The sequence below is a fragment of the Tachypleus tridentatus genome, chromosome 13, assembly GCF_004210375.1.
Source record: "Tachypleus tridentatus isolate NWPU-2018 chromosome 13, ASM421037v1, whole genome shotgun sequence".
NCBI classification, from domain to species: Eukaryota; Metazoa; Arthropoda; class Merostomata; order Xiphosura; family Limulidae; genus Tachypleus; species Tachypleus tridentatus.
In genome coordinates, this window is record NC_134837.1 from 181,239,178 (window position 1) to 181,257,062 (window position 17,885).

The following is a 17,885-nucleotide window of genomic DNA, read 5'->3' on the forward strand; positions in this document are numbered from 1 at the left end:
TTTATCAACTTTTATATATATATATATATTGCTTTCTAAGAAAGTGTATGCTTTTAATGAGAATATACAATAAAAGTAATGTCTCATGATGGTTACATTAGATACTATTTTTCAAGTTATTCAGTTAAAAAAAATGTACTTGATGCACACTTTTCAAAATGGAGAATTTCTTATTCAAACTCCCAACTTTGATTTCTTAGGAATATTCTGGCTGGCTCTGATTTGTATTCTATTTCCTTTACACAGGCCTTTGAAAAACAGGAATTGTCATTCAAAATTCCTGAATCTTTGAGTTGGTTTTTATTCTAGATAAAAGTATGATCTTTCAGACTTCAGTCTTTTCTGAGAAATATCCACAATCAGAATTTCACAATTAAGTATTAAAATATGAACTTTTTTGCATTTCAGAAAAATTGTGTTTTCACATGTTTTTTTTTGTTGTTTTTTTTTTGCACAAAGCTATACGAGGGCTATCTGTGCTAGCCGTCCCTAATTCAGCAGTGTGAGACTAGAGGGAAGGCAGCTAGTCATCACCACTCACTGTCAACTTTTGGGCTTCTCTTTTTACCAACAAACAGTGGGATTGACCATCACATTATAATGTCCCCATGGCTGATCGGACGAGCATGTTTGGTGCAACAGGGATTCAAACCCATGGCCATCAAATTACAAGTCGAACGCTTTAACCACTGGGCTGTGTTTTCATCAAAACGATGAAGACTCTACCCCTGGTATTTTTCAAAAATATTTTAAAAATTCTTTTATGTTATTAAACTACAAAGATACGCTTGATGTACACTTTCATCTAAATGCCCAAGACTTTATTTGCGATGAATCATTCAACAAATTAACATTTTCCAATCAAAAATCCTAAATCTTGAAGGCCATTATGACATTTTTGAAAATTTAATCCATTTTGAAGTGTGATTTTCTTCTGAATAAGAGAAAGAGATTTGTTTTTTATAACTTTCAAAACGATGTTTCAGCATTCAGTTTCTCTTAGAAATAAACATAATGGTTAATTTCAGATTTGAGATTGCATTAAAGTGCAAACTTTGCATGTTTAAAAAATATATTTTCCTCCAAATTACCAAAGTTTACCTTTGGTGGTGGTGTTTTTTCTTCAATCACAGAATTTTGTTCAAGTGTTTCCTGAGTATACTTCTTGATGAACTGAACATTAAATAGTACTGTTCATATACTTCCTAGGTATATTTATAGAGCATCCTTTGTTAGTTAACATGTCTGCTGACATATTTTCTTAATAAAATGTAAAACAGTCCAGAAAACTAACAATTTCTTTATTTCATTGGGTTGAAGGTACAACTACCAGTGAATTTCCTAACTAATACTCAGAAAATAAGGAAATTTGTAGCAAGTCATAAGGTTTGATCCAGCAATATCAATAAAAATCCCAGTCCCTTACTCAGTAAGCAGTTGCAGGACCTCTGGTTTTCACTTTGTTTACAACAAACACAATCAAATTTGAACAATTTTCTGATACTCGTACTTTTTGAACACGTACTTACACTGAGGGTAGTACTGTTCTTAAAGGTAAATCTGCTTTTAAACCAGAGCTGCATCTCAGGTGACACAGACTAAATGACTAGGTCAGAGATTCATAAGCTTCAAGTATAGCTGTCCCTAATAATGAAATATTGATCAGAGGGTGGAGAGGCAGTCAGAATCCAATGGTCTTTGAACCAAATACTGGAATTGACTGCCACCTTTATAACATCCTCACAGATGAAAATATGGTGCATGCTGAATGGCATCTCATTTCTAACCTTGGATCCCTGTGGCTTGCTGCCCAATGTTCCAGCTACTTGGTCATAATAGATTCAGCACATCTTAATGTTCATATGCAATGGTTCAAAGTTTATTCTGAATGAAACATTTTACTGAATAACTAAAAGAACTATAATGTTTAAAACTTTCTTAAACTTGGAGATACTAAAGTATCTTGTAGTTTAGAATCACACTGGGACATGTGCAACATTCTCTTCTTGCAGCATATCTTTATGTTCTGTGTGTATGTGATAACTTAGGAACTTATTTGTACATAGTAACACAACATCAAATTGATTAGGTGTTTAACTTGGATATACAGAAGTTTAGTAGTTTCTTTAAATAGGTTGCATTACTTACAACAAAAAGAATTAATAAATATTAAGCCTTTTTGTTTTAACAATTTCACATTATTGCAGTATATTAGCAAGATAAAAAACAATAGTAGTATTCATTCTCAAGTTTCATGTGTACAATGGCTAATTCTAAGATGTTTAGTTAACTTGAATTAACCTTGGTTTAAAATAACAGATGGGACAAACTACCTCATCTTTCCAAGTTGTAGCCCATGTGCCTGTTACATTTAATAAAATGCAAAACAAAAGTGGAAAACATTGGTTACAAGTTTATTCATAACTTGAAATGTGTAACTTTGATCACAAAACTTTGGTGGCATCAAAAACACCCATTTCATAACTTGTATGATAAATTCTATATTCTTTGTAAAACGTGCAATTAGATATACTTTCATTGCCACATAAAAAAACCCTGACTTTTTGGCAATAAATATGAACATTCTTCAATGATAAACACAACTGAAAATCTTTCTATTACGGTTTCCAATGAACTAGTTAAAAACAGTACAAATGTGAGGGTCAGGAGGTCTAAGCACCTATTGTTTGGATTAATATTAATATGTAACCAGATAAAAATATACATTACCTAACTGAATAGCCCAAACCTTAACAACTAAAACATTGAAACAAAAATTGTCAATTATTTATAGAATGTAAGTGTTGTGCTTATGTGAAGATAACAAATAATGCAGAGAAAAACAACCATAACAAGCCTTAATGTTACGTAGAGCAAAATACATTTATTATGAAAGAATGTTTAAATATTATCGGAACAGCTTAGATATTAAATGTAGAATTTCGAAAAACGTTTTACTATTAATTAGTTGATACCAAAAACAGAAGAAAAGGTTAGATTATAACATTTTTAATAAAACAAACACAAAATATAATAAAACCCTAGCACTTTTGACTTTGATAGGTAGTACTGTCTTTATCAGGGGTAAGTCCATCTGTTGAGAGCACTTGGGTTTTATAGTTCTGTTTTCAATAGGTAATTATTTATTTAATGTTAGTAAAATGAGGGATGTGCATTTTATAAGATGAATGAATACAAAAGTATTACTGTATTTCAAGACAAGTATTCTTGGATTTGAATTAATTTAGAATTACTACACAAAAAAAGGGTACATGAAAGCTAACACATTTCCATGTGCATTACTACACCTTTATCATTGTTCATTACTTCCAGCACATAGAAATCTGTTTGTAATTTTTCTCAGATTTTGTTATTACAGATTCATTTTCCATAACTTATGTTAATTATTTAGTACCTACAGTTGAAGACAGTAAAACAGAAGCTTGCAGGGTTCTTTGTCACAGAAATAGTCAAGTAACTTAGATGTGTAATATGCAGGGCAAGGTATGCCAGGGTATTTGCCCCTCCTCCCAAAACCTGATTTCTTCTTAGAAGCTGATAACTTGTAATACAATGTGAATGTGTTTGACCATAATAGATATATTCTTCCCCCCAAAACACATTAATAACCAAAAGATGCCCTAGGAAAGGCATCACTTTTCCCATTGAAAGTTTTGAATCCATCAGGATATGAATGACCACTTTATATACAGGGAAAGGGAGAAAATATTTAACATGATGGTAGCAACAAGAAAACAAAAAAAACCAACAGTGAAAGATGAAACAACTGAACAACAAGAAGTTATAATAACTAACAGGTATCAGCAAAATACAAATGTGGTTGCATATGTTTCTAACACTGTAATATATAAAGAAACTTAAAGGTGCATTTTGAATATTGCAACAAATAAGATTCTGACAGTTTCTGAGGAAGACAGAATTGAACAAGTGTTGTAAGTTCCTAAGATAGATAGCACTGAATAAGTCTTACAAATATTGTTTCAAAGGAAGACAGCACTGAAACTGTCTTGATAGTACAGATCACAGTTCATATGGAAAGCTTATAAAGAAGATAGCATGGACAAAGCCTTGCAAATAAGGTTTCTAAAGACAGATCTTGTACAGAATACTGTAGAGAACACTTTTTATAATAATAACAAAGAAAAATAAAAGGGATAATGGTATCTTAAGTTCCGACTCAAACAGTGCTCTAATGTGGGGATCCTCACAAGGCAGTCTGCACTGTTAACCATTAGAATGCTTCAGAGTATTTCAAACTTTATTTTAGAATAACATATTCCCAACAGTCTCACACATGAACCTTAGGTTTTGGTCATCATTTGAATTGGCCAAGAGTCAAAATAACTACTCTGTTGTCTGTTATGAATGCATCTTTCTTACCCTCTAGGATATTATTCAACGTTACTCTCAAAACATTATTATTCTCCCTCAGGTAACAACTGAAATACTTATGTATTCAACTACGTTCATTCAAACTTTCAGATCCAGTACTAGTAACATTATTAGAATAACTGTCAAACAGAAATCAACAAGTGGATATCCTATTTACTAAGTAACAGAAATATTTCAGGACTCTTAAAAAATATTTATCATTACTCTTGTAAGCCTCATTTACATTACAAAATATCTGATTACATTTTCTACTCATTGTACAAACTACTTTCTCTAGCATATTACTTATGTTTACATCAAGTCAATCAGAAGGTCATGCTGATTTGTTGCTTCACAGTTCTTAATGTAATTTTCACTCACAAACAACTCTTAACAGCTATGTCAATCCACCCAAGTATTTAGTTTCTATAAAACCACATTTAAGTTTAAATGGGTAACATTTTCACTTGTTTAATGAAGGTCAAAATTACAGTTCTCAGCCAATTTCACAGTGAAAAATTATTAAAGAAACTGAGTGCTTAAATTAACTGTAAAGCAGAACAGCCTCATATACTTTTGCATGACAAGCTATTAAAAGTGGGCTTCTGGATGAAATCTAGACCAGGTCAACTTGTTTACTTAAAAGTATATTTAATTGTATTGGGCAATATCTTATAGTACTCGCCTAGCAACATCAAATCATACTGAAAACTGATGTTTTAAACTTAGAAGTTGATATTAGAATGCAAGTTCTTGCTTGCTTGCTAGGTTTATACATGGAGATGATCCACAAATACATTTCTAGAACAACTATATTAAAATACTTTTCTTATATTTATATTACTGCTATACATTATATGCTGATTTTACAAAATATATACTTATATACTAAAAGATGTATACAAAAATTTACATATGGATTGTGTTTTTAATGTTAGTTGAAAGTTACCAGTCTACATTTTCCAACTAGGACATTATGCAGAACATTCTAGTTACTTACAATATATTCTGTACTGTATGTATTTGTGAAGCAATTTACGAATCCTTGTTAAATGTCTACATTTGTTCCTGAACTTTACATATAATGTATAGCAATTATTCAAAACATATTTGTGTTTGCTCTCCCTTCCTACCTTAGTTGTTACTTTGTTTTCTGGTTTTCTTTGCTGATGAATCTTACACCACTGTCTGTCTGTATTAATTTTTATAAAACACAATTTACTCTGTTTTCAGTAGGTATATGTAAAGCATGTCTTGACAGCAATTTACACACAAATAGGATGCCTGGACAAATATATAAACACTTATGGTCTACACTCATTTTTATCACTGTCTTTTATAAACGTTTTTAAAATTATATTCATAAACAATGCAATCACAATCTACTGTAAGTAAGAAACACTCAAAACAATGGAAAACAGCCAAGACAATAAGTTACTGATCTTATATTTCACATACATTTTAGTGTTGGAATCTTCATCAGAAATGGATAAAATATAAAAAAATTGTATTTAGATAGATTATGAACTCTTGGAAAGAACAGATTTTTTTATACTGTACCATCCAGGTGGACAAGACAAGAAAGGTAACCTCAATCAGTACGGACTGGACAACTTTGGCTACATGGCCTATGCCAACTTGTTACATATATTATACACAACAGTAAATAGAGGGGGGAAGCCAAACAAAAGACTTGTCCTGAGTCTTGATACTTCTGTGACTGGCACTAGTTCTATGTTTTTTGTTTTTTTCAAATGTTATTCCTACTACATCCTGAGGAAAGAACATTACTACCTGTTCAAAAGACAAATGAATGAAATAACTTGTTATAGGTAGAATGGAGTAGATACAGTATACCTAAATGTAATTAATATTTTACACAATACAGATTTAGTATCTGTGTCATCCATTAAGTAAGTATTCACTGGAAAAACAGATGTTACAAGTGCACCATTCTTTCTATTATTATCTTTGTAAAAACAAAATAATTTTCTTCTTTTCCTCTGCCGAGACTGGAGTCTCGTTCTACAGTGGCTAGTAGAAACAAAGTACAATTCAGAACAAGTTCAAACATGAAGGATGTCGTAGAGAGAGATATGTACATCATGAACACTAATCACTACCTCACTTCTTTCCTCGCTGGAGATGATTGGGTGCATCAGCAAACGTAAACTTTAGTTGGTACGCCTCTGCAACAAGTAGGCTTATTTCCTCATCTCCCCAGTTTAAAGTGGGTAAGTTCTGGAGCATTAACATGATACCCTGGGAATAAACATCAAAATAAGGGTATGAATGCACAAATTGAAACATTTGTATCTCAGAACGGCTGGTATGGGTATTAACACTTTTATTGATAAGGAGAGAATAACATTTCGATCTTCCTAGGTCATCTTCAGGTTAACCTTAATCTTAACCTTAAATCCAGAAAACTATAAGCAATGAAAAATCTGGTCAGATGTTAACACAACTGTTCAAAGAACACAGCAGCTCACCTGAAAATCTTTCTCAGCCAGAAGGTCTCTTGACCAGTGTTTTAAAAATGCTGCACACACGTACAAGTGAAAGGTTGAGAATCCATCAGTTTCTGACTGTATTTAAAATAAAATAAAAAAACTCTTTGTAGAACTCTGAATTAGAGAGGAATGTAAATATTTTTTTAACACAGTAAACAAGGTTTCACACATAAAGTGCAAGCATGATTAAACAGAACAACAGATATTTATAGATGCTTACCAGGTAAGTATCCCAGAGTCTAATGGTACATTTCAAAGGAAGTTCCCTCATCAACAAGTTGTTCATCCATCGGAAAGAGAACTGTAAGTATTCCACAGAGTGATGCTCTAAATGGTTGTGCAGGGGGGGGCTGTAAAAAATTTGGAGATTAAGTTCAACAACTGATTACTGAGAAAGAAAGTAACTGCATATGATAATTGGAAAACTTAATATAGTTGGCAGCCAAGAAGCACAAATGTTATCTTTAATAACTGTTTAAAAATACTTGCAACACAGAAATTTCTGGTTAAAATATTTAGTGCCCAAAGAATCCGAATGGTGTTCCAAGTAACTAATGAAAGGCATTTCATGATAATATTCATTGTTTACTGAAACAGTAAGGCTTTGTGAAGAGAATGTTCAAGCAAAGTTGTTTCAATGATAGTAGTTCCTCATGTTAGTCTTAACTTGCTGGTGTCTATAGCTTATCGACTGACATTATGACACTATGTTCTACAAGTCCATAAAATTTAAAATAATCAACACAAGTGTTTTCTTGTGTTGCCTGTTCTAGGTGTTCTTCTTGGAGAATGAATCAATAGATATAGAGAGAAGAATTCTGTTTCATTTACAGAAATGCTAAAACAGGTAGCTAGTGTACATGTTTCCAGATATCTCTCTCTGATAATTTGATCTTTAGTATAGGTAAGCAAACTAAGTAATGTTTTTTTGTAACTTGTTTATTATTACAATGCTCAAAAGTGTAAGAATGCAGTTGCATTTTGTTTTTACTGCATCTAATAATGACTTCTTTCATGATACCTATAAAGAATCTGAAAGAATGTTTATTTTAAACAGGAGGTATTTAAGCAAATGTTTTTTAAACAGTTTTACCAGATCAAAATTTAGAAGTTTATGCAGTGATTATCTGTACATACAGACTGCACAGCTGGTCATTTTCACAATATCAGTGGATCAGTTGGTGTTAAAACTTGCAGACACTAGTAAGTTCAAAACAACACAATTATAGTAGATGTCACTCCCAAAACTCTGGTTCAGTATACCTTTAAACAAATTCAATCCCACCTTCCAAACTGCCAAGTTGCTACACTTGAGAAAGAAGTAATATTGTCTCAGTGTAGCAGAAGGTATCTTTTGTATGGAACAGACCTTTGAACAAACTTGGATGATCATGTGGACAATGATATTATACTGGAGATAGTTTATACCTATTTGTTAATCAAAGTAAATATATTATATATGTGCATGGCCATCTCTGTAAATCAGAATAAACATATTAATGTATACGAACTTGTACATTTATCACAGTAAATATATTATTAGCATGTGTTGACATGTATGCTAATCAGATTAAATATATCATTAGTATGTAAACCATTATGTTAAGCAAAGTAAATATATGACTAACAGCATATATAATGATAGGCAAAGGCATCTAGATTATATTTTATTGTAGCAGTCAGACAACAGAATAGATGATCAGAAATAGTATCATAATATGTTGGCTATGCACTGGATGATATCTTCTTGAAACAAACCTTGGCTGAATGAATAAATTATGTGCATCAGTCTTATCACCAAAATCCTAAGCCTAACCAGTTGCATGAAACACATGCTACTCAGGTGGTGTTGGAATGGACAAGATCAAATTACTACAATCAATATATAGTTTTCTCCTCCATATTATTAAGTTTCCCCACTTTTTCTTTGTTTATTTCTCTCTCCTTTTCCATGAAGCAAAATCCACCCACAATGTCCAAACTTAAGATGATTTTCACGACTTTATGGATGATTATGCAGAAGGTTATTTAACTTCTACCATCCAATGTTATTTTTCTGTGATGTAATCAGCCATTTTAGGCACCTAATGATACCCATCCTTTGATATTACAGTTTTAAATCAAGTTACCAACTATCCAGTATCAACATTCTTAAACACTTGGGTCACAAACATGTTATTGTTAACTCTGACAATTTGCCATGAAACTGAAATTACTTAATTAGTAAGTAGTAGTAAGAAGACATATATTACAATTTATAATTAATGAAAACAAATATGTAGACATCAAATGGAACCTGTCAAAACATTTACAAATACTTCGTATCTGCACTCACTAGCTTTGTTTATGTAGCTCTACATGAAAGCAACAAAAAATAGTCATAGGTACAAAGCTAGTTCTGATTTTAAAGTGGTAGACTAAGGTATCCAAACAGCACCACCAACAGGAAATATGGAACTTCTACCTGATCAGACAGAGGGAGTTGACTACCATTCTTACTGTGTACACCACCCAAGACCAAAAGTTTAGGGCATATTTTTACAGCAAAGGACCTTTGAATTCACAGCCCAGTCATTCTATCAACCATGTTACACACACCTCTTACAAATTTTATAAAGTTTAAAGTGTGATTTTTCAATTGACGAGTAAATACTTTAAGTGTAACCCAATAACTTAATTAATACCACATTTATTTTGAATCTAACCTTAGTTAAAACATTATTTAATTCTGGTAACAGCCAAAATCATCCATTTAGAAAGTGATATTACTACAGAAGTAACTTAAGATTTAAGCAAGTTCTATCAAAATGAAACTGCCTTCCACTAATTTGAAGAAAACCAGAACTCAATGTTTTAACAAATATTAGAGAGTTTAAAACGTTACTGCTTAGCATCCTTTTAAACATAACTATTTCAAAAAAGAAAGAAAAACACAACAGGAGTCTTTATTAAGGGAGAGATCTCTCAGTTACATTATTAATTAATTTCTTACAATTTTGTGGGTTTTATAAACAAAATCTGGAGATAAATGTATTTATAACTTTTACACCTTTTCACATTGTTTTACAATAGTATTAAATCATGAATTTTAATAAAGTATTCACGTTTTACAAATGTGATTTATTTGATTTTAACAGCAGCAGCAGACTGTACAGAAAAAGCTTTAAGCAAAAGTTAAAGTATCTAATTTTTTAATATTTAGATGCTGATGAAAGACTAAGTAGTGACCATAACTTCCTTCCTACTCACTGATTTACTTTATGTAACCTTGTTAATTTACTAACCATCAATACGTTTCATGAGATCCTTGAGTGTGTTTACTTTCTTTTGAATGCCTGGTTGGGCAAATGTATAATTCTCCTGGATTCCATCCAACAGTTTTGTAAGACACCAGTAGCTGTCGGCCTCAATTATATCAAGACATCCTTTGGATAAGAGTGTAATGTCATACGTCTCCACTTCTGAACCTAAAGCATGAAGAATTAAGACAGAGGTCAACATTTCTTCTTACATTGTAATTTAGAGGATCTTGTTATAAAAATTCATTCTTCATGCACTATAGTAATCTTAGAATTTCTTTCATACTGTTAAAGAATTATCTATAATTCTTTAGCCCTTTAAGCACTGAATAAAATTTAATACTGACATCACAGAAATGGATACATTTTTCCACAGTAATAAACATATCTTAAAACCAGTTACAAAAAGCCACATGAGATATCATTACAAAGAACATAGTGTTGGCTGGCCACCTCTTCTTCTTCCCTGTCTATAGTGATGTGAAGTTTTTGAACACAATGCTGGGTTGTTGAAGTAACAGATGGTTGGACAATACTTTACTGTCCTCTTCCTTATGCATGACCCTAGGTACACAGACATGGAGACCTCTGTGGAGGTTCCTGGTTTAGGACAAAACTCGACTAGTAATAACTAACAGATGCTTCACTGCTATCAATATCAGAGTTTCTTGTTAAGAAGTCAGGACACAGGATCAAACAGAAAAGTTGGAATGGTTTTTAAAACACCCAAAACACGAGCACTTCCAAATAGTCTACTGTTTGTCTTTAGGAGCTTTGTTGGTACTATTGTTCATTATAATGTTTTACACTTTGTTAGTTCTAAATACTTCCATGTGTGATGTGAATGATATTTTTAAACAACCAAAATGTAACAGACTTTTAGAGTTTTCTGCAGTCAGAACCTTCATCCTGACTAGTAATAAATAGCATTATTTTAAAAATAAAACCATACAGAAGATTTCCCAGAATATTTATTTTCATTCACTAGAAGACTATTTGTAAAACCAAATGACACAATACAGATTGGCCAAAAAGACAGAGTCAAGATGTTGACAAACATTATCAACCATACTTTGTTTACAAGTTCATTTTAGTTGCCGTCTGTGCTAAGAGAGTTAAAAAACAAAATATTATTTTCAACACGCTTTTTTTTTTAGTTTCTTTATTCAAACTGTAAGTTAGCAGTTTCATTTAAGCTCATTTTCAAAAGCATGTCTGCTGATAATATAAATAAAAAATTTATAAAACTAAAAGTAGTCATAATGATTAGATTGGTTTTAAAGGTGTAATTTACCTTATGCAAAAAAAATACACTATTCCATAAATTGTACTTGTATAACAACAAAAACTGAAACCAATTCTAATTTCCTTCCAAAAAATATACAAAGATCATTGTATAATCATAGTTGATATGCAAATCAATAATTATCATTTCATCTACTAGATCATACATGTCAGCTATCAAAGACTGGTTACATTTGAAGTGAAATCTGCAGTTCATGCTTAAAACATTTCTTAAAAAGTATAAAACATTATTTATCAGGTAAATACATGTTTAAACTTAGTTCATCAGAAAAGTCAGTGATAAATGCATACAATTCATGACTTTGACAAATGAAACACAGAAAACACCAAAGTACTATGAAATGAGATGCTGTAGAAAGTTGCCACACAGTTAATACCCTTCTTACAAGACAAAGATGTCTGTAATTGACGAAATGATAGTGGCAATTGGAAATCAATGAATCTCCTTTTGTTATTAAAAAGAGAAGAAATCTCAAGTGGTTGGTTTTGTCACATGTTCCAACAGTTTGGTTTTGATCATCATACAAGAACAGCTGAAGGCCAAGAACAACATGACAAAAATATAAGTACAAGTCTAACAAACAAGTGCTACAAGAAAAAGAGACAGTTGGAGGGAGAGAGATGATTCTTCTAGGCATCTACAATAGTGCCACCTAAAATGGATGTCAAGGGCCTAATGATGTTGACAAAAATTGTCACACTCCTACAATGCCAAAGCAGTTGAAATACTTTAACAATTCATTTTACCAGCCAATAACAAAAAAAATATTTTATGAAGTAAGCTTTTCAAAAAAAAGTTGTAAACTTAACTTGTACTCAAAGTTCTTCCATATGAAGCTGAAACTGCTGGAACTTATTTTAAATCAAAAGGATGTCATATGTATATTCCTCTAAGTTTTAAGATCTTAGGGTTTTTAAAGACAAAATGTGAAACTGATTATAAATCATGTCAATCTTTCACAGATTGGTAAAAGAAAATGATCATTTATCTCTTGCCCTAAATGTACCCTGAAAAAGTACCTTATATGCCCAGAAATGTTTGTTGTAACATTTCTTCAAACGAAGTGAAGTCAGTCACAATCTTGCAGGATAATCAGAGATCTCAGGTTTAGCAAGCAGGTTTGGATAAACTGATGTAGTGAAATGATAACATGAGAATTAAAGTGTTAATAATGAAAATAAAAAATCTTTATGAATGTTTAATTGATGGAATGACAGTACAACACGTCGATAATATATGCTTGAAAATAAATATTAGCTGATGATGATGTAAAACAAACTCATTGAAGTTAAATTATGATTGGTATTATAGCTTGGCTAAATACAAAAATAATGGAAAAACTGAAAAAAAAAATTGTAAGTCACAAACAAACTTGGCTATGCTCACCAGATGGCACTAATTCCTGAAGAAAAACAACAAAAAACGGAGTGACAAGATCATTCATGCCTTGAACGTAGCCGCTGGCAGGATGACGAATTGCCCAAATGTAAAGAATTCTTTCAAAGATCTGTCGAACAAAATAATAAAAATAATTTACACAAGCAAAACCACTAATTGTTTTCACGTATAAATTTATTAGAGTTTTAAAATGTATTTTTTTTCTTAATCACTAAAGTTTGCCTAACAAAAATTTCTTTTTGGATGAAGATGTATCAGACACTGCTAACATTCTCTATCAATAGTGTGTTGCTACTGAACTTTACAAGATTTCATAATTAAAACATCAGTGTCTTCCAAAAAATGCAGTTCCTAATCCAGCCTCCATTAACCCTTTCACTATGGGTCACAGGTCAAAGGCCATGTCATTGCATTTATTGACTTGCATTCATAATTTTACTGATTTACTACTTTATGAATTTATGTCAATAAGTTTGGAATCAAATTATAGATTATAATTCAAACTTTAATATATATGTTAATTTCTTAATTTAAAAGTATATATTAAAAGAACACACCTAAATATAGAATTTAGTGACACACGTGGAATGTTTCAATGTAGCACTGTTTAAAGTTAGATGTTTGTGATGTCAAAATAGTAAGCCTATAGTCATAAAAATTAGGAAATAAAATTACTAAGATCGACATACTAGAACATAAAAATAAAAACCTCATATCTTTTTATTTTGCTAAGATATGACTTGGGTATTAAATGGTACCCTGTTTACCTCTGTCCATTTTGAAAATGGTTCCTTGTATACACTGACTTCAATGTATGACATGTAAATAACTAATGAACAGCTTAGAATGTCCCCCTGATGGTTTTCTCAGCCATTTTATTCTGTGAAAAAGCAACCATGTTCTTTTGAACCAAAATTTCAAGAAGGTGGGTTGTGTTTTTAATCTGCTCGAAATTTCATATTTTTTAAAATCTAAATACACCTTAGTTACTTTGCTTAGTAAATTAAAGAGTAATTCTATGGTATCAATGTAATTATGTATAATTTTTTGATTATTCAACTGTATATATAAAAAACCTATAAAAATGTTTTTGTTTGATATTTTCCATTTGCAAAATTTTAAAAGGCTTAGCAATCCTGTGCACAGAAGCAACTGAGTTCAAAAGTCGTAGCAAGAAGAGATAATTGTTTACTTCTTGATCTACTTAAGGTATTTAAACTAAACATATGTATTTTTGTGTTATAATATGTAGTCATTCTAGCACACAAAAAATATAATTTTTATTTATTTATATATTTTTTATGATGGTTACGAGGTTGGTCAAGTGGCAAATCCCCACACAGTTAGAGTATAGAAAATAGCATAAAGTATAAATTCTTATCGAAAACAAACATTTGAATTGTATATGGAAGATTTATGTTACAATATGTCATTCTAGTATGAAAAAATCATAATTTATATTTATTTCCTAATTTTTATGATGGTCACAAGGTTGGTCAAATGATACCCTACATAGATTATAGAAAATAACTTAAAATACAAATTCTATTCGAAAACAAATATTTGAAACATATTTAGAATGTTTTATAAATTATGCAAATAACATTTGTGATTTTTGGGACAAAGAATAGTTTTTTTTATTATAACATGAAATCACTTTGCACTCAGACTAGTAATGAAATACACTCAATATTTTCACAAAGAAATCTTTAGTAAAATTATTTTATTAAAAATCAAAATACTTGTAATCTTTAATAAAAGTCTACCAAATTTTGTAAAGATGCACATGCTAGATCAAAAGTTATGGTGCAAATACTTAATGTGTTTAAACTTGCAAAAAAAAAAAAACTATGATTTGCAGTTCTTGTTAAGGGTGCTAATTTTGTACTGAATTCAAAAACCACCTCTTGAATATTTTTACTGCTAGGCCTTTTAAAAGAAGTTCAAATTTGAGATAAATTCCTACTCAGTTTGTAATCCTAAGGTTAACATAACTTAGCACAGCATCACTCTTTCAGCATTGGATTTAAAACACATCTAAACCTGTTAAAAATATATGCAACAAGAAATTAATGAAAGTGTATATAAATAACTCCAGTCTGTTAAACTAAAGTTTCATCTTTTAACTTCCAATTATTAAAACAAAACACTAGAATATGTTGACAATATTCTCACTATATGTCTGATGATGTTACAGTTTTGACAGTCACATATTTAAACATTTATAATGTATCACATCTCCAGGCAATACAACTTTATTAGATTAAATTCAGTTGCAAATACTTTCTGCTGCTATACCTTAATCTAGTTTATATCATAACAACTGTTGTTAATGCAAGTTGATAATCAATAAATAGTGCCTTAATCACTCTTGTGTCTTTGTGTCACAAATATACCAAGTAAATGTATGTACAAATTTATGTAATGTGGTAAAAGAAAGCATTATATTACCGAATATAATTAGATAATAAATTAAAAATAAATATAGCATTAAAAATTATGTTTCAGATTTTTTACTTATGCTTTCCTTGATAGTTTACAGAAAATATACTAGAAGACTTTTTAAAAATCATGCATACAAAGCAGGGTATAATACAATAACAAAATGTCTATGCCCTATTACTCATTAGGTGCAGATAACCATTTTAAGTTCTGATTTACAAACCAACATGTTATACACAGAAAATTGAATCAACAAGATTTAAGTACAGAGAAATACAATTTCCAAAAATTAAGGTGCTACTTGTATCTAGCATTGTTTGGCTGTGATAAAACAGGCACTTCTATATAGTGTACCTTGAGTGATATTAAACATATTCCCAAATAAAAAAAGATGTGTAAATAGCTGAAATGGAACAGAGAGGAGTGCAAAACACTAGTCAATGATTTATCTATAGTTCACCTAAGATACCTGGGTCAACTTTAGGTGAAGCACTAATAACTTTAAAGGACTTTTTTTTTTGCTGTCCAATTTTAGTCATATAAAAAATTTCTTGTGTGCTGGTTGAAAAAATTAAAAAACCTTTTTATTACTTTTGTGTGTTGAAGCTTCGGTAAACATTGGCATATTGATTGTGTATCTCTTACTTACAGCTTATGTAACAAGTGAGGTAAACCATATACATTTCATACATGCTATGCACTGAAAGTCTTGTTTTCAAACTTCAAACACAGTTCTTTTAACATATATAAAACAGACAGCTTTTTTCCTATCTAACACAAATGTAACACTTTTAACAGACAATGCAATTATGTTTACAATCAATTATTGAAAGAACAAAGAATGATCAAAAACATACTACATGAAAAACATAGTAAATGAAACAGCACTTACTACAAGCAAACACGAAAAACAGTTATAATTTGGAAAGTTAGCAAACTGATTAATTGTGTAAAGTATTTTGCTGTTTTGCTTTAAATAAACAGGACTTAGTGTGTTTATTTAAGGAGTTTATTTTAAGGTAAAATGCCCATATTAACACCACATTAAAACTTTTTCTTTAGCCTACAAAATATATTGAAACATCATCCGAGACTGAAGATGCTTTTCTCACAACTCTATTAGTCATCCCATTATGGATTTTAAATCAAGATTAAATCTAAATAGTATCTTATATCTATCCTTGGTCTTTCACAGCACAATTTCTAGAAGGCTTTTCATTCAATACAAAATTTTGTTAGTAGGGCTGGACTAGTGGTAAACTTATTCTACTCAACAACATTACAATACTTGAAACTAAAGGTATATTTTAAAAATCTCTATCTGATGAATAGTCCATGTTTTTTGGATTCATCAAATGTGATGAAGATATACTGTTGTTTATATAATCTTCTTAGTGTAGGACATCGGTTTTATAAACTTACACTTATATTTCACACAATTTACTAGTTTCTAGTAGGTTTGAAATGCACATACAATATTTCTATTTGACAACATCAGAGAAACCTTGAAAATAGAAGTTGCAAAAAAAAGTACAAGTTGTCACTAGTAGAGAAATTAAAACAAACAAACCTCTTGTACTAGTTGTCGTTGAAAAAGAGGCACAAATGGACTCATCCTTGGAATGTCAATGTGAATCTGAGCAGAAAACACATTTTACCTATTTATAAGTGTGCTTAGAATCTGTAAATTTAAATCAATTTTTGAAAATGTTTATAAGGTAGTTTCTCAAACACTTCTGATATATGTATTATTTAGAATAAATATATATGCTGGAAATTAAAGACTTTTGTGTGTTATAATTTTACAGCATGTAGGTTTCACTTGGTTTAAGACTTGAACTATAACAGTTTTCTTTTTCAGATTAAATCACATTAAGGCTTTAAAAATTCTATTTATAATAGACAGAAATGCCATTTTCCTAACATATCTGCCTTCAAGATTTGTATGCAAATAGCCTTGGGTTAACTTCCACCTAAATTCAAGAGTTTAACAGGAACTGTGATGGTGCATGATCACATCAATCATGACAATAGTTCTCTACCAGTAGGAGGGTGATACAACCTCCATGTGTAGCAACTCCCCCTATTATAACTTCAATCTTGGGGGAGGCAAGAAAAAAACATGCACTGAAAGTAGGGAGGACAGGTGGAGGTTAGTGTGTCTCAGAAATACAGTTTCAGATTAGGAAATTGTTAGCTTCTGAGACACTAACTCACCTCTCAACACAGAAATACTACAATTCCATGCTAAAGTAGGGAAAGGGGGCTGATGCAAAAACTTAAAACCAAATGAATTTGTTCCAGAAAGCAACTAATGGGAAAGTCCATGGAGTGTAACACCTAATGGCAGGTGTTCCATAGGAGCACACCCAAGGAAAACCACATTTCCTCTTGACCAGGGTATATTTATAATTTTTACTGAAGACAAAAGGGTGGGAAAGGTGAAAGATTCTCAAGTATTGCATGGATTGATCGAATCTGATCTCAACAAGTCAACAGCAAACCAACACCTGTTGTCAGATTAGGGCACGATAA

At 31.0% G+C, this 17,885-nt stretch overlaps 1 protein-coding gene across 1 annotated transcript in view; it reads right to left on the reverse strand.

The window, feature by feature from the left end:
* Positions 1 to 2,398: 2,398 nt before the first annotated feature.
* Positions 2,399 to 17,885, reverse strand: part of Tbc1d22 (TBC1 domain family member 22) — a 46,189-nt gene continuing 30,702 nt past the window's right edge. The window contains exons 9-14 of the mRNA XM_076481438.1: positions 16,921 to 16,986; positions 12,897 to 13,017; positions 10,190 to 10,372; positions 7,126 to 7,253; positions 6,885 to 6,980; positions 2,399 to 6,654 (exon numbers count right to left, since the gene is read on the reverse strand). Of these exons, the coding sequence (XP_076337553.1) occupies positions 6,517 to 6,654; positions 6,885 to 6,980; positions 7,126 to 7,253; positions 10,190 to 10,372; positions 12,897 to 13,017; positions 16,921 to 16,986 (732 nt within the window). The 3' untranslated portion in view covers positions 2,399 to 6,516. The remainder of the gene's footprint in view (positions 6,655 to 6,884; positions 6,981 to 7,125; positions 7,254 to 10,189; positions 10,373 to 12,896; positions 13,018 to 16,920; positions 16,987 to 17,885) is intronic.